This window comes from Girardinichthys multiradiatus, chromosome 2 (assembly GCF_021462225.1).
Source record: "Girardinichthys multiradiatus isolate DD_20200921_A chromosome 2, DD_fGirMul_XY1, whole genome shotgun sequence".
NCBI lineage: Eukaryota > Metazoa > Chordata > Actinopteri > Cyprinodontiformes > Goodeidae > Girardinichthys > Girardinichthys multiradiatus.
The window spans coordinates 1,575,548-1,594,420 of NC_061795.1; the positions used below are offsets into that span (position 1 = coordinate 1,575,548).

Here is an 18,873-nt window from a genome sequence, read left to right on the forward strand (position 1 = left end):
TTCCACATTTAAATAGGTCGGTCTGCATCTCTTTTTCACTTGTTATCCATTTCACACGCAATCTTTAAAAATTGCACGCAACACTCCCAGTTATTGCATGTGCAATTTTGTTTTGTGCAAGCAATGTAGTGCCCCCTTTTTGAGATCTTTGAAGATCAGGGCCCGTGACTGTTCCTGTATTACTTGTTAAAAGTAAGGATCTTCCAGATCCATCCATCCATCCATCCAGGCAAACAGTCATGGACAAACCGTAGGATCCAGTGATGAGCAATGTAAACGATAGAGTTTAAATACAGAAACAGGGTGGAGAAATGACCAATGAGGAGCAAACCAGGGGACATGTGGAGCAACTGGTAGCAGGGAGAATGCAGAGCAACTGAAGCAAGGAGGATAATAAACACAGATGCGCAGGAACACAGAGAAGTAACATGCATATCTAAACACAAAAATGACCACAAACCTAATCTGATAATAATAACAGCAACTAAACAGGGAAGTGCAGAGAAATAGACATGAAACTCAAAATACAAACATTTAACAGGATAATCATGACACAGAATGGTAATTGATCTGCATTAATAGATTGGGGGTGCTTTGCTGGTGACACTGTTGGGGATTTATTCAAAATTGAAGGCATACTGAACCAGCATGGCTACCACAGCATCTTGCAGTGGCATGCTATTCCATCTGGTTTGCGTTTAGTTGGACCATTATTTATTTTTCAACAGGACAATGATCCCAAACACACCACCAGGCTGTGTAAGGGCTATTTGACCAAGAAGGAGAGTGATGGGGTGCTGCGCCAGATGACCTGGCCTCCACAGTCACCGGACCTGAACCCAATCGAGATGGTTTGGGGTGAGTTGGACCGCGGAGTGAAGGCAAAAGGTCCAACAAGTGCTAAGCATTTCTGGGAACTCCTTCAAGACTGTTGGAAAACCATTTCAGGTGACTACCTCTTGAAGCTCATCAACAGAATGCCAAGAGTGTGCAGAGCAGTAATCAAAGCAAAAGGTGGCTACTTTGAAGAACCTAGAATATAAGACATATTTTCATGTGTTAATTGATAGTTTTGATGCCTTCAGTGTGAAGTTACAATATTCATAGTCATGAAAATAAAGAAAACTCTTTGAATGAGAAGGTGTGTCCAAACTTTTGGTCTGTACTGTATGTTGGTGAATATGTTTTTTTAGCAAGCTGATGACAATGGCAAGCTTGCAACAGGTTTTATTCGCATAGCAAGGGGTCAGCATCCTTGGGAGCTATTTAACAATAACGAAAATGCTAATCAAAATCACCTGAATAAGAAAAAATTGTGTTCAAAAAATCCTGATGGAAATTGCTTTGACAATTTGGTTGACTTTGAAGAACTGCATAAAAGCACGTACTTATTTTTTATTGCAATTAGAGAGGAAAGAGAAAATAAAACCTACAGCACTTTCTCCGCAGAATAGGCAACGGACAAAGGCCAATTTTTCCTTTTTTGAGGCAAAGTCCTTGGGTCTTTTTAAGTGCATTAGTCCTGCTAATTAAATATTATATGTTAAACGAAAATGCCAGCATGAAAAGCAGCTGGATTGTTTGACTCAAAGACACGGCTGCAGCCTTGATGAGTGGAACTGTGAGTGACCATGGGAAGGTAAAGAACGCCATTGTTGCCAGTCTTCCCTTTATTTGACCCAACATAATTCTTTATAATAATTCAACAATTCAAATTACCCTTTGTGTGATATTCAGAGATAAAGACAGGAGAAACAGTCATGCCCCAAAAAGTACTGACATTTCTGTGTGTGTTGCATTCATTTTGTAAAGTAACCTGTGCTGGTTTTGCTTTACATGGAAAATCACTGCTCTTTAGTCATAATATAAAGCCTCTCTTGCCTTTGAGACCAACTAAAAAGCCAGAGGATCAAATATTGTCCTCACCAGCGATTTTCGTTCAATCGTTTTATTTTTCCAGACTTTCTCAGAGGCTTTAACCTCCCACACCTTAGATTTATATATATTTATTTGCCAATTTAAGTATACTTTGATACTACTGGGCTGAATCCCCTTTGCCTTCAGAACTGTGTTCACTGCCTTATTGTTTGAGGCATAGATTAAACAAGCGGTCATAAACATCGCTTAGAGATTTTAAACGATATTCACATCAACATGCCAAATACATCTGCCACCTGCACTCCTGTTTTAACCTCATCCCCAAGGTGTTTGGTTGGATTGAGATCTGTTGACTGTGGAAGCCACTGGACATCAGTTAACTCATTGTCATATTCAAGAAACTAGATGATGTGACAAGTTGTGTTCTGGAAGTAGCCATCAGAAGATATGCTGTGAATATTAAGGGATAGGCATGTTTAACAATAGCACACCATTTTTCAACAGCATTCAGTTTGTAAAATATCCCCTACACCATTACACCAGTACCAGTGCCCTTAAGCATAAACACAAATATAGATCCATGCTTTTATATTGTTTCTGCCAATTCTGACCCTACCATTAGAATGTTGCAGCTAAAATTGAGGCTCATCAGACCAGACACCATTTTTCCAATTTGTTATTGACCAAGAGTGGCACCCAGTGAGTTCTTCTGCTGGTGTAGCCCATCTGCTTCAGGGTTAGGTATGTTGTCCATCCAGAAATTGTATTCTACATTATGTTGGTTGTAATGAGTAGTCTTTCTGTTATCTTTAACCAGGCTACTGTTGGGACCTACAGCCATGGATTTCACCATCAAAACTCCGGTACGAACATTTCTGGAACTTTCAAAATGAATGGCATTTAACTGACTTCCAGCACAACTCTGAAGGGGGGGGGGGGGGGGGGGGGGGTAGCAGAGGACTTCCCACGATGACACTGCTCGCATATAAGCCCCCACCTTTCCGCAAGTCTTTCTCTTCCACACCAATGACCATCGGGATAGGAGGGAACAAAGCGCGCTGATGTCTTTTGCTGGCAAAAAAACATAAATTCAACTGGATCCAAGGAAGCCATACGATCACCGATCATATGCAAAGTTAAGTAGAATGAAATACTGTCTGTGTATCCGGTATTTTCATTCATGGGCGGAGAAATTAAGGTGTAAGGGTTGCTTACATTTTCTCTCCGAAGCTCCGCAGAAACAAAACTGTGTCGAAGAGATCCCTGGCAGAGAAGCTGTTTCTACAAGCCGAGTCTGAAGGACGGACTACGGCTTGCACCACCGTGTTACGGTAACGAACAGCCGCCCAGCTCTCCGGAGCTAACGCTATTGTTCACAGAGCGAACGCAGAGGTTAGCTGAAAGCCAACCGCTTGTTGACTGTGGACGTTTATTCGAACTTCATCGCCCTTGGACAACGTTTACTCACCATGGTCAGAGGTTAGGTTTGGGCAGATTAACAGATAGGTTTAGGATGAGATGATCTAAACGTTTTCATGTTATGAAGTTTGTTTTGTGGAACTTGGCTATCTTTGTGCTAGCATGCTATCTGTAGCACACAGGCCGGTTCGTGTTCTTTGTATGTTTTAAAGTTAAGATAAACTTTATTTAAAGGGTGGTTTTAACCAGAACATTGCTCATAACACGGCATCCATGGTAATGTTGCATCACTCTTTTGGCCATGATTTCGAATCATCTTTAATCAACTTGTTTATATTGTACATAGTCCATTAGTCTTCATTATTCTTTCATTCTGCTTGGTAGTTTAGTTGAATTGTTTTAGCATAGTAAAGAGTTCGTTGATTGAAATATGTTTGACTTTGAGTTGACTTATTTTTGAAAATAATTTCTTCTATTTTAAGAAATTGTGTGAATTCATTCCATATATGTGCAGAGTTTATGCTGTTCAATAATGCCAGAGCTCGTCTCACACCTTTCTATTCTGTCCTAATACCATCGCCTTATTGGGCTGGTATTCACAGGACAATCCTTAACAGACCGAAATATTATTTGATAAAATATTAAAATATTAATATTAAAATATTAATATTAAATATTAAATAATATTCTCAGACTCATATTTACAACACTACAAACTCTTCTCTGACCTCATCAGCAAGGCATTTTTGTCCAACTGGAGCTCAATGGCTATTTTCTCTTTTTGGACCATCCTCTGTAAACCAGAGAGATGCTGGCTGTGAAAATCCCAGTAGATCAGCAGTCATTACTCAGACCAGACCATCTAGCACCAACAGCCATGCCTCAGACAAGGCCTCTTAAGTCTCCTTTCTTTTCCATTCCGATGCTCCTTTTGAACCTCAGCAATTCATCTTCACTTTACTCAGTGGCCTAAATACATTGAGTTGCAGGTAAGTATAGGTCTGTTGTACACAGATCATTTTATAGCATCTGTCCATTGTCAACATTCACTGTAAAAAAAAGGCAATACTTTTTCAGTCAACGAAATTGAAAAATGATTCAGCACCTATAGCAAGGTGCTATAAAATTTAGCAGCCTGGCTCTCATACTGTTTCTACAAACATACAGTATGTAAAAGAACAGGTCACTCTCAAGAGTTCTGTGATTTGAAGCATGGTAGCATACTACAACAGCATGACACCTGTGTAATGTATAAATTTGTGAGAGTTCTTCACTACAAATTATAAAGAGCAACTCAGCCAGAGAGAGGTAGGCTACATACAATTACAGAAGTGGACAGTTCATGCACACAGTATGTAGAATAGCCAAATGTCTACAGAGTCATTGGCTACGAACCTCCAGGCTTCACGTGACCTCAGATTTCCTCAAGAATAGTACATAGAGGGCATCATGGCAAGGTGTTTCTATGGCTAATCAGCTGCATCAAAACATTACATCACCAGGTGCAATGCAAAATGTCAAATTTGCCGAGACATTTTTCTCTGCAGGTACTTTCTCTTTCTAACTATCTGATGTATGAGTCTTGGTTTGGTGATAGCTTCCAGTGTAACATTTGGTGGTGGGAGCATTATGGTACTGTTATTAGGCCCGAGAAGCGAAAGCGCTGCAAAAGCTTATTGTAATCGCTCTGTTTATTATGTTTCATCTATTAAATGAATTATAACATATATGAAAACTCATCGAATTTTGCACAGGCGTCAGTCCTGGTGTAAAATTATGTAATTTAAGGGTTGTGAAAAAGTCGCAATAAAAATATAATAGAGATTTGAAATATGATACACAGGTTGAACCCTCCAAACCAAGCAAAGAATTACCTGGGAGGTATGTCCTAAAACCAACAGGACCATTGACCTTGTGACCATTTTGCGTCACAAGGTCATACATGTCAAATTTTGATGTACTCCTCCTGGGGATTTGGGTCAATCGGCCTTAAATCTGGTAAGTATCCCCTTATGGCATGGGGATAAACTTTTACTAAATTATGAGGTTTTGAGCATGTTGAAGGGGTGGGGACAGGCCTCAAAACCTAACTTATCACCAAGAAAAACAAAATTGTCATAGGGTTTCTAAGGAAAGTTGCAGAGACACAAAACCTTCTGGGATTGATCCACATCTGGCCCCAAACAATATTCAAATGCTGGCATCATCGAAGCCCCACCCCCTGAGAACACGGAGTGTATTGTTTTAATTTGGAAGGTCCATATTTTCTCTCTTTCACCTAACTAACATGAAACTGTCCCCAGTGACAGATAAGTTGGTTTTTAACAGTAAGAGTTTTTGTTGAAAGGTATGGCCGTGGTGGCGTGGTGAAGTGAGAGTTCATAAAATGGCCTTACGTTTGCCTCTAATTTTCACATTTTTCATCTGATCAGCACCAAATTCAATATAATCGATCTTAGTCCAGCTGCCAAAAAGACATGGAGTGAATTAATTAGTGGTCGTGGCCTAATTCCTGTCACGCCTGCCTCTGAGTCATGACCGTCATACCTGAACCTAATCAACCTGGTCTGCAGCAGCTGCTATATAAGGATGGCTCCTCCTCCTGCACGTTGTCAGATTGTCGTGTAACCCTATGTAGTAACACCTTCAGGCCATTCTTTAACTTCAAGTCAAGTTTGACTAGAAAGCTAACCTGTTTGCTTTCTCCCTCATCCAGTTACCCTGCCTGCCCGACCCTCCCCAGCCCAAACCCGATGTACCCCCTGGCTGTTTTTGGATTCCTGGCTTTGTCTGCCTGTCTAACCCTGAGATTTTGGACCTCCCTGCCAGTTGCCTTTGGACCGCCCAGACCTGACCATTGCCCGTCTGACCAAGAGTTTTATGTTGTGCTTACTGCTTAGTCTCAGTGTCCATCCGTGCTTGAAGTGTGACAATTTCTCCACATCCCCCCCTAGAAGATTTTAAAAAATCAGCTCCAAGCTATGCTTTGACTAAGGATTATGAAATTGCGTATACATATGTAACTTATCAGGACCTAAAAAAAAGTCCTTGTGAACCATGGTTTAAACCCCATAAGAAAGTCAGCCATTTTGGATAAAAGTCAGCATTTTGTCTCATTTACACACATTGTATCTGAGCGAACTCCTCCTACTTTTGGCTTACAGACTTCAAAATGACTCAATATGCTCTGAAGGCATTGGGGATCAAAGTTATCAAAAGCTTTTTGCTACATGAAAGCATGTGGGCGTGGCCAAGCCTCAAAATCTGACTTCTCGCCATAAAAGATGAAACTGTAATAACTTCAACACACAAAATCGCAGCAGCACCAACGTTTCTGTGCATCATCTCAGATCAGCACTGATCATATTTACAAGCTCGATGGCTGAAATCAGTTTAGCCTCGCTCACCTACAACAGGAGGTCACTTGTTTCACTGGTGGATATCATTCTTTCCCACTCTCACCCTTAGAAGTTTCAAGCACAGTGAGACCACATAGAACACGGTGATGTTGAATCCAGCTGGGAACGGTTATTGTTGCCTAGACTTTGGGTGTTGCGACGTGGCAAATTAGTATATCTCGCCAGTGGCATATGTTTGCCTCTAAATTACACATGCGTGGTCTGATTTACTTCAAACTATCATTTACATTGTTATTTGGATCAACAGCACCCCAGGGAAATTTCAGCCACTTTGTTTCCTTCATACATAAGTGGATCCAAGTTTTTTGTGCATAATTGTGCATGAATGCAGAACACGTTGACATAGTCAATTGATGACATCACTTTAACCCCTCCCACTGATTTGCAGTGATCTGATATTCCTTCCATTTCAATATGATTGCTTGCACAGTGCTCCTTGGGATGTTTAAAGCTTGGGAAATCTTTTTGTATCCAAATCCAGCTTTAAACTTCTCCTCAACAGTATCTCAGAACTGCCTGGTGTGTTCCTTGGTCTTCATGATGCTCTCTGCACTTTGAACAGAACCCTGAGACTATCACAGAGCAGGTGCATTTATACGGAGACTTGATTACACACAGGTGGATTATATTTATCATCATCAGTCATTTGGGACAACATTGGATCATTCAGAGATCCTCACTGAACTTCTGGAGTGAGTTTGCTGCACTGAAAGTAAAGGCCCCGAATAATATTAATATTAATATATTAATATTAATATTTATATTAATATAAATTTCATTCCACTTTCACGATTGTGTCCCACTTGGTGTTGATTCTTCACAAAAAATTTGACTTTTATGTCTTTATGTTTGAAGCCTGAAATGTGGCAAGAGGTTGAAAAGTTCAAGAGGGCCGAATACTTTCGCAAGGCACTGTAAGCTGAAAAGAATTTCATATAGTTTTGGGCTTAATCTGAATGTTGCCTCCTTTGCTAACAGTTAACAAACAAGACAGTCAGAGACTGCATACCTCTGCAGGGTCACTGACGCCATAGGAAAAAATATCCTGGATTGGATCGCTGGATCACCGCCAAAGTTTATGAAATCTTCCTTGGACTAAGACACACCTCTATCAAGAAATTCATAGGAATTTGTCTATAACTTTTTTTGTAAAGTTGCTAACACACACACACACATAGACAGACATACTCAACTGAAACATAATGTAAGTGCCGTTTTGTATTGAAATTGTTTAAGGTTTTTATGCCTTGCAATTATGTTACTATTTATGTTTCTGCTGAGAGTAAAAACCTAATTTTCTATGAAAACAAAGCACCTGAAAACTTCAAAGGTTAGGTTTGGGTGTACTTTTAAAAGGTTTTTGACCCTCTAACATGCACCTTATCTCTTTCTCTAGAAATGTCTAAAGCTGCTCAGTAAATTCAATCATCAACTAATGGTAAAACATTTTTTCCTTGAAAAATAAAATAAGCGTGTAAACAGTAATAGCAGACAAGGCTGTGTTTATGACTATGGAAAGTTTACCTGTGAAGCGTCCCCTTCATTTCTGTCTCATGAGAATTTGCAACGGTTGATTCAACACTGCAATGACTGCACAAACCACAGGAGATACAACTGTAGCACCTTTGATCACTCGAAGCCTCTTTTAAACAGAGGTTCAAAGAAAGCTTTTAATTTCTAAAGCTCTTGGAGGCTATGTTGAACCTATTAATCACATTGCTCATTTATGTTAAGGCCTACTTATCTTATTATGTTTAATCTATGGTTATAAACCCATGATATCTGGTTGTTTGAGAAAGTAAATACAAAACATTAGGGTTGCAACCAAAGGTTATTATAATCGAAATTTTTTCGATTAGTCGACCAGTCACAATAAATTTTTTTTATCATCTCCATCATCACTTTCTGTGATTACAACTGACACCTCAGTCGCTTTAAAACATTTTAACTAACTTTTTCTAATCTACACACCTGTGAATGTCCCTGTGTTGCCACTCTCCTTTATTAAACCCCTTTACAAATCAAACCCCATAAAATATTATTTTAAAATTTAACAGATTTATATACTTTCAACAATATAATTATTTAGTTATTTTATAATTATTATTCAAATGTATTCAAAAACAAAATCGATCTACGAATTTCAAAAGTTTCCTTTGCTTTTAACAATGTTTAATAGTCAAGAGAAGATGTTAAAAGGTGAGAATATCAACATATTCTGCAGTCAGGCTTGCTCTCTTTTTTGAGGCAATGTTCCCAGCATCAACATCAAGGAATAAAGACAAATTAATTATTAATTACAAAATATACCATCTAGCTCTCTAGTAAGACATGTATAAATATAAAAAATAAAATTATTCCTTTATGCAGCTTAACTTTAAACTTTAACAGATTTACTCAGTACCAAATTACACACTGAAATAAACCATGCATTAACCGTGAGTTATAACTGTTTAACTTCCACTCAGTGGTGAAAGCCAGCAGTGGTTTGAAAACGATGTGCTGGAAGTCAGGCCTTCTCTCCGGGTATAGCTGGCAGGAACTGACATCTCTGAAAACCTCTGAGCACTTATCTCGACTAACCGAGCAGATATTTCAGGTTTACACAGCTACATTCTCGCCTAAAAACATAGTAAAAGTTCCTTTTGTGTCACAGAAAGTGCGATTTATCACTCTTTAATCAGTTTTTGATGCTCTCCTCCACCATTGCCACTTCCGTCTAAACAATTTGCTTCAACCTACAATGTATCATGGGCTGCGGTTATAATGCTCACCAGGCGATTGAGTCTATATTGCTCTCTGCACCCCCCTAAGTGGACGTATGTGATATAAAGGGCTTACCACTGACATTATAATATTGAAAAACTCAGCAATATTTGTCTTGTTATTTTTAAATCATGTTTCGACGCACTCAATTTTGCTCTGACTATTTTTCATACTAGATGTAATCGAGTACGTTTACGAATCATTGCAGCTATACATAATTCAATTCAATACAGTTTTATTTATATAGCGCCAATTCACAACACATCGTCTCAAGGCACTTCACAACAGTCAGGTTCATACATTCCAATTAATCCTAACCATTGAACAGTTCAGTCAGATTCAGTTATTTATTCAAATTGGATACAAAGTTTTTCTATCTGAGGAAACCCAGCAGATTGCATCCAGTCAGTGACTTGCAGCATTCACTCCTCCTGGATGAGCATGTAGAGACAGTGGACAGTCACTGGGGTTGACTTTGCAGCAATCCCTCATAATGAGCATGCATGTAGCGACAGTGGAGAGGAAAAACTCCCTTTTAACAGGAAGAAACCTCCAGCAGAACCAGAACCAGGCTCAGTGTGAGCGGCCATCTGCCACGACCGACTGGGGGTTTGAGAGAACAGAGCAGAGACACAAAGAGAACAAAGAAGCACTGATCCAGGAGTACTTTCTATAGGAAGGAAAAGTAAATGTTAATGGATGTAGCTCCTTTAGTCATTTCATCTAGAAAGAAAGAACAGATAAACCTTGAGCCAGTTTTCAAGGATAGAGTCTGAAAGTGAACACATAGAGTTACAGTAAAAGCTTAGTCAATTGCTATATCTAGGAGAGAGAAAGGAGAGAGAACATACAGTTAAAAACTGAAATAACAGCAAATAATGCAAAATTGGAGAGTAGTGTGAGAATGTAGCGAAGAGGGTGAAAGTGGTCATTATGTCCTCCAGCAGCCTAAGCCTATAGCAGCATAACTACACAGATAGTTTCAGTTCAGATTATTTAGTTAAACGGCGCTTATTTACAACAATGTCGTCTCAAGGAACCTCACAAAGGGTCCCACTGATGGTCATTGTTATACTAAACACCACAAGGATTGGGATACCTCTCTCTGTCTGATTATAACCATTGGAAAAGAGAAGGGGTCATACAGGTAGCAGACATAACATGCAGTATTTTTATTATTTTTTTTGTTTGCAACGCTACATTTAATGGTGCACACATTATAAATTGACTGTCTGGACTGCACCTTGTCATGGTGACTGTCAACTAGAAGGCTAGACAGTCAAATGCCTTTCCTCTCTACAAATAGGTGGGTTTTCTCGGTTTACTCCAGTTTTCCTTTGATATCACAGAAACATATTCAGAGTTGGAAAGTAACCAATTCCAATTTATTCACCCTTAACTAAGGGCTGTTTTGTTGTAAATGTAGTGGTTTAGACGTTTTTTAAACCTGTAAAATACAGATTGAAAAGATAATTTCTCTTCTCATAGCAACATACAGTTGCTATGGTTATGCACCATAACTACTAACCAGCAGCAAAAAAAAAAAAAAAGGAACAGCAAAAATCATACCAGCTGCCCAGCATCTAATTTTAGAATTTACTTTTAATTGAGTAATCTATTGGTTGGTACTTTTACTTGATGTACTTGCATATAATTTTACAATAGTACTTTTTCCTTTGTAGATAATCTTTGTGCGATTCTCAGATGTCTCAGATGCGATTCTCAAGATGTCAAAAAAAAACACGCCAAAAACAATATGGCTGTCAGAAGGCTGATAGTAGCACAAGAGGAGCTGCAGGAGTATCTGTGCTGTACAATGATGCTCGTGAAAAAATTTACCACATTCTACATTCTCCTGGACGACAATGTAGGATTGCAAGATTGAATCTTTATCTTGAAAAGAGAAATATCTAGGCCTGGCTAAAATTCCTTAAAACCTTTCAAATAAAGTATGGCAGCTTCATGATCTGAAGGTTTACTTTTATTCTGATGTAAATGGGGGTATCTTGACGTGGATGAAAATATGAACAGTTCTAATTACCAGTCAGTTTTAACCCAAACACATCTGCCAAAGAGCTTAAGATAAAGTAGGATTCATTTGTTCAGGAAATAGTGAGTACAAGTATTGACTCAAATAACAAAACAGTAACTTAATAAAAGGGAAATTAAAGTTTTAGACAGGCCTACCCGAGTCCAGAATTAAAATTTGTCCCAGATTCTCTGGGGTCATCAGACGAGGGCTATGGACAAGAGATGTCCTCACAATCTTATAGATGTGGAGAACTTTTGGAAGGTACATTGGCCAAATATTACCAAGTCAAGAAGAAGGCTTATTTTTCACTACAAAAAGATCTGGTTGTTTTCATTTAAATTGTACTGGATACAGATAATATTAAAGGTGGAAAAAGTTTTGAAATGAATGATCATGGTCTCATTTATTTACATAATTTTAACAAGGAGGTCAATTTTCAGAGTGCAACTATAAGTGAAGTTATCGAAATACTATTATCACATTGTTTCGCTAGCAAATACTTAAGCTGAAGAAGCAAAAGAATACAAAGGAAAGTCTTCAAATTATTTGCCAGTGGTGCACACAGAAATGTAAACCTTAATTAATTTTCTCTTAACAGTTATTTTCCCTGAAATAATAATACTTGAATCCTTACTAACCGGATCTCTGTAATAAATGAAGCACACAGTTACACATTCATTTAAAACAACTATGAAATAACGCATATCTCGAGTCAGCTTATGTTTGAAATCTTGGCTTTCAACATGATCTGTAGCCCATTCTTTATAAATGACAGGGCGGGTTTCAAAAAAGCATAACAATAAAACATGTTTTTATAGTTAATTTTCTGGCAGTAGATATAATGATAAGCATTATATAACATACAAAAATTACTATAATTGTAGCATCAATCTAGTTCTGAAAGCTATAGTTTTCTGGTGTGAATACCAGATTCTTAGCAAACAGAAATTAACTAACCACTGCGCTATTCTTTTCTTGAAGTAGTCATTGTGAAAAAATGTCAAAGTTTGATAAAAATGTAACTGCCTCAACTTACTTTTGTTGTCAAGTTATTCAGTATCCATTGTAGATTCAAAACTATTTCAAGCACTGAGGATGTTCAGATTATGTACCTTCTGGTAAATTAGCAGCTTATTGTCCTGCATGTCCAGCAAGGAATTATACCATATTACCCCCACTTTGAACAATTTGACAATGTTCATGAATTCATTTTAAGTAAAATTTCATAAACCCTAATATTGGCAAACCTTCTAAAAGGTACTGACAGCAGCTTTACAGCGTTCACTGAGGAAACAGAAAGATTTCCAAATAAATTCCAACTTTGAATAAGCAGACATGAAAACTTGTTTTTCACCAGAACTGTGGTACACACTCAATAAGCCCACAAATAACCCTCTTATGGCTTTTATGATCAGGCTCAGTTTTTGTGGCTTCATGCAACTTGGCTGTGTGAACAATTAATCCTTTTCTGGCATGAGCTTTGTTTCAATTTGCCAAACAGGCTTATCGGCATACTGACTGTGGTAAAATAAATGTTCAATAAATCACAGTGATAGTAAAACACATTAAAACTCCCTACGGACTGAAATAACAAATAAGGGGAGCACTTTTATAGGTTGGTTCCATACATTTGCCTTTCAACAACAGTTTATAGTGCATATAAAGCCTATAAAAACATGACTCTGGATCAAATCATTTAAGGGTTTTCCTCAAAAGTCTAGATGGTGAAGTGGCTCAGTGTCAAGTCAAAGTACTCTTCTTTCTTCTCAAAGTAGTAGCCAAGTCGTGCTATGGCATACCTGGAAACAAAACAGAGGGCAGGAAACAAAAATTTATAAATTAGAAGATACCATTTAAACAGCCTTTAGAAAGATGTAAATCTTTATTGTAGACTAATTTCAAAATTTTTATTGCTTTCTGTATCTGTTTTTTCTTTTCTTTTTACAGTATCTCTATTACCACTTACAAATCAGTGGTAATAATTTAATTATTGCCACAACAAATTATATGACAATTTTCTATTTCATGCCTAAACTCTAATAAAGAGTTTGGTAAGGGGCTACGTGAAGGTGAAGCACTGAAATGTTCTCAGATTCCTAACCCAAGTTATGAACTCAAAGATATATTATTTAACTGAAGGAATATGTTGAACAAAACATTGTTGCCTGGCAAGATAAAGAGTGGTCTTCATCGGACAACTTATTCTACCCAAACTGTGGATTACTTTACTCTCAGGAATTAACTTCTTTACAAATTCCACACCTTTTTCTTTATTTTTGGTTAGTTAAAACATTAAAAGTGGTTCTTGTTGAAAAATCTAAAATCACCTTATTGTTTCAGTGAATACTGGAATATTGAGTTAATGCTCAGTTTAAACAAAGGATTTCATAAAATCATTCTGTCAGCTGTAGTTTCTACTTTCAAGATGTCTTTTTAAGTTTAATCTGATTTGAAAGGTCAGTTTACACACAGACTAAATTATGTTTAAATAGTTACAATAATTTAAACCACTGAAAACAAGTTTGAATGTTATGTCCCAGACCCATGTTGTTTATATGTTAAAGGGCCCTTAAATCTTACTTACCCTGAGTGTATCAGTGAAAATGTATTTATATTAAAAACAGGGTTCAGGAAGTGATACATTTCAGTCAAAATAATCCCACGATTCTGTGTGTTTAATAATAATGTCTTCAACTACAAGAACTGAAGTCCAGTTGATTTGTTTTTTAACCTGAGATGACAGAGAGTCTTCACCAGCATATGTGTGTTTAAATGTTATTATGTCTGTGTTTGAACATCTCTCTATTTAAATGTGTCTTGAAGAAAATTGCTGTTCTGAGAAGTGAATCAGCAGAGTGAAATAATGCTGTACTTGTGATGACATTTGCAGTTATTGGATGCTTAATGGAATCATTCTCAGATAAAGACACAATAGTGGCCAAACAATTTTTATTATAGCTGTTAAAGTAAAACTGCATTGAGAAGTAATTTAAGTTAAGAGAAAAAGTGCACAATAAGTATGGCGAGTAGCTTCCACTAGTTAAAAAATACATAAACATCAACGAATGAATGATCTTGCTTAAGTTTGGGTTCAGATGCAACGTGAAATTCAATCAAAGGAATAGTTCAGATATTTTTCATAAAGAAGTTATGATCAGCAACTATGTTTCCTGAAAAGAAAACATTCTTAGCGTTTTTGCTTTAATGGGAAATAATAAAAAAATATATAAAAAGCAATCCTGTGTTAATACAAATCCAATCTTAAAAATGGAATAGAGATGCATATTAGTGCAATTTTAAAAAAATAAACAATTAGACTGTCATCACATCACAAAGGCCTGGTCTCAGTCCCAGAGCTAAAAAAGTGCGAGCAAGGTGGCCTACAAACCTGACTCAGTTCTAACTAGTCCTGTCAGGAGGAATGGGCCAAATATCCAGCAAACTATTGTGACAAGCCTGTGAATGGATACAGAGTTTGACCCAAATCATACAGTTTGAAAGGAAATGTTACCAAATATGAAGGAATGTTCTTAATTTGAAGAGAGTAATAAAACATTTAAAAAGGCAAGCACAACTCATTTTGGTTATCCTAACTGACCTAAAACAGGGAAAGGTTTTAAAAGTATTTTAGATTATTAACTACATGTACACAACTGCAAAATCAAAAAGCAACTATGACTTAGCTCTTCAAGTGTCTTTCATCTTGTCTCCAGTCTGGAGTTTCTCCACACCCACCTTTAGAGTGCGCTGAATAAGACGAAGTTTCTGATTTATCTTTAGTCCCTGAGATTTACCATGACTGAAAACACGTTTTCAGTAACTCCAAAGCCCGATCTCTGCTTCGCCCCTGCATTGATTATAGAGGTTTGAACCAGATCACAATAAAAAACAAGTATCCTCTTCCATTGTTAACTTCTGCGTTTGAATCTGTATAGGGGTCCACCATCTCCTCCAAGCTTGACCTCTGTAATGCCTACCATCTCGTATGCATTTGTCAAGGAGATGAGTGGAAGACAGCGTTCAAAAAACCCCTGGGTCATTTTGAATACCTTGTAATGCCTTTTGGTCTCTGTAACACTCCTGCTATTTTCCAGGCCCTTGTAAATGATGCCATGCGGGACTTCCTGAATATTTTTGTCTTCGTCTACCTGGATGACATTCTGATTTATTTCAAGACCCTTACAGAATACCAAGAACATGTTAGGTTGGTCCTCCAGAGATTGCTGGAGAACAGACTGTGAGTTTCACCAAACCTCTGTAACTTTCCTGGGCTACATCCTAGAGGGTGGGCAGGTTCGCTCGGACCCGGAGAAGATCAAAGCGGTACTTGACTGGCCAGTACCGGACACACGTAAGCAACTCCAACGTTTTCTGGGATTTACCAATTTTTACAGGTCCATCCATATCCCTCTAAACAATTTACTCTGGAGATTGATGCTTCAGACAACGGTGTAGGAGCCGTGCTTTCACAGCCGTGCTCAGACCCTGATCAAAAACTTCACCCTTGTGCTTTCTTCTCACGCAGGTTATCAAACACAGAACAAAACTATGATGTGGGAGACCGAGAGCTTCTAGCTATCAAGCTAACTTTGGAGGAGTGGCGTCACTGGCTGGAGGGCGCAGAGCATCCAGTGCTGGTATGGAGAGACCATAAAAACTTTTTATACTTAGTCTGCCAAATGTCTAAACTCTTGCCAGTCCCGTTGGTCGCTATTCTTCTCCCGGTTTAACCTCACCATATACGACAGACCTGGCAATAAAAAACTGTAAACCTGACACATTATCCCGACAGTTCTCTCCTGATGATTCTGAAAGAGAGCCAACTCTCATTCTGCCACCCAGCTGTACAGTAGATACACTCACCTGGGAGATTGAAGATATCATTGCTCAAGCATGACAATCTGAACCTGACCTCGGAACTGGACCTCCCAACAGCACGTATGTACCCACAGCTGTCAGATCCCGTGTCATTCACTGGTTTCATGGTCCCAAGTTTTCAGCTCATCCTGCTTCTAGCCGTACAGTTGCTCTCATTGCCCGAATATTCTGGAGGCCATCATTACACAAGGACATTAAGGAATACGTCAAAGCTTGTACCATTTGTGCCCGGAATCAGGTTATCTGCATTATGACCCCATTCCAACCATAATTGACCGGTTTTCTAAATCCTGGCATCTCATTTCTCTCAGAAAGCTCCCGTCTGCTCTTTGAACAGCAAAACTACTCATAAAACATGTCTTCCGCCCGCATGGAATTCCTCAAGAGATCCTCTCTGACCATGGTCCCCAATTCATATCCCAAGTCTAGAAACAGTTCTGTTCTGCCATGGAGCCCAAGGTACATTAACTTCTGGTTATCACCCCTAATCTAATGGTCAAACAGAGGAATTAGAATCAACCCTCAGATATTTCTCATCCAACAATCCTACTGACTGGAACAAATATCTACCCTGGGTAGAATACGCTCACAACTCACACGTTTCGTCTGCCACCGCTCTGTCACCTTTCGAAGTCTCTTTAGGATATCAGCCACCCTTATTCCCTTCAGAGGAGAAGGACATAGCCGTAATCTCAGTCTGCCACCACATCCGTCATTGTAAACAGGTCTGGAACACCACAACACAAGTCCTCCATCACACTGCTTAACAGAACAAGAGGTTTGCTGACAGAAAACTGGGTCCCTGCCCCACAGTATCAACCCGGTCAAAAGGTCTGACTTTCATCTCGTGACATCCCTTTGAAGTCCATGAATAAGAAACTCTCGCCCAGATTCATCGGTCCTTATGAAATTGATTCTGTCATCAGTCCCACTGCAATCCGCCTTTGTTTGCCTCCCAGTCTTCGCATCCATCCCACTTTCCATGTTTCTCAGTTAAAACCTGTTATAACCAGCACCATCTGGACATTTGGACATTGTGCTTGGTATAATAAAGAAGGTGCTTGTGTTACATGTGTTTTTATTCAAGAAAAGTAATTTCTGCACAGTAGAAGGGCTCAAACAGTTTCTTTTTTTTTGAGACAATTTCTCCAGCTTTGGAAAATACTCTTTCACAGGGAACAGAGGAGGCTGGTGTGACAAGGAATTGTTTGGCTTTGTGGTATAGGTTTGGATACATTGAAAGGCTGGGAGTCCTTCTCTATGAAGTCCACAAGAGCTTCATCAAGCTCTTGCTTCCTGGATCCTAAAGAAAATAACTGTGCCCATACACATCTTGATGAACTCTGAAGTTGAATGGACACCAGAACCGACTCTGGAAGAGGTGAGTAGACTGCAAAAGGGGGCCTCACCGGAAGAGAAATCAGTCTGGAAGGCAAGAGGGGGAAGAAAAGACCAGGATGAACTATGGAGAAGTCCAGACGGACATCCCATCCTACCCCCAGGGTTGACCACAACAGCGCTGGAAGAAGCACATGGACCGGGACATGCAGGAACTGCACAAATGATGAAGAGTCTTGAGCACTGGTGGCATCCATACCTGAAACAGACGGTAGGTCATTGGATAAGCTCATGTAGCACCTGCCAACAATTCAATGTGAGACCCACTCTGAAGCCTGCACCAGGTAAGTTCCCTGTGGACCCGGTAGCAGGTAAGGAAATCATCATAGACTACACAGACATGACTGAAAGAGTGAATGGGTTCAGATATCTTTTGGTGTGTGTGGATGCGTTCACCGGTTGGCCAGAGGCCTGGCCAGCAAAAAAGGAAGACAGCAAAACAGTGGTGAAGTGTCTGATTAATCACTACATCCCCAGGCACGGTTTTCCTGCAAAAATCAGGTCAGATAACGGCACACACTTCAAAAATGAAGAACTTAGAGAGGTTGAAAAGTTCCTGGGACGTAGACATTCCTTTGGAACAGTGTACCACCCCCAATCTCAAGGGAAGGTGGAAAGGATGAACCAGACAATCAAAACAAATTGGCTAAAATCTGTGCACAGACCAAAATGACTTGGGTCACAGCATTACCTTTAGCTTTGATGTCAGTAAGAAGCTCAGTGAGCCAGAGACATGGGTTGACGCTCCATGAACTGCAGACTGGAAGACCTTTTCCAGGCCCAAAAACCAGGTTACCTTTTTTGACTGAATGTGAAGAATCTATGTCTCACCGTGATTACTATAGATCTCTCCACAGCTTGGTTGCAGCATTCTCAAAACAGGTGGCCGCCCAACCATCCGAGGCTCGAGCCACCACCTCAGACGCGGAGTGGATCCTTCTGAAAGTCATCAAACGGAAGTGGTCAGAGCCCAGGTGGACGGGTCCATTCCAGGTCACAGAGAGAACCTCACATGCGGTGAGGGTCAAGGGCAAAGGAGACACGTGGTATCATTGGAGCCATTGTGCAGCAGCAGAGGCACCA

At 39.2% G+C, this 18,873-nt stretch overlaps 1 protein-coding gene across 1 annotated transcript in view; it reads right to left on the reverse strand.

Annotated features, from left to right (window-relative positions):
* Positions 1-11,559: 11,559 nt before the first annotated feature.
* The window catches only part of zgc:113516 (uncharacterized protein LOC541449 homolog), a 54,678-nt gene continuing 47,364 nt past the window's right edge, over positions 11,560-18,873 (reverse strand). The window contains exon 8 of the mRNA XM_047385223.1: positions 11,560-13,313. Within this exon, the coding sequence (XP_047241179.1) occupies positions 13,232-13,313 (82 nt within the window). The 3' untranslated portion in view covers positions 11,560-13,231. The remainder of the gene's footprint in view (positions 13,314-18,873) is intronic.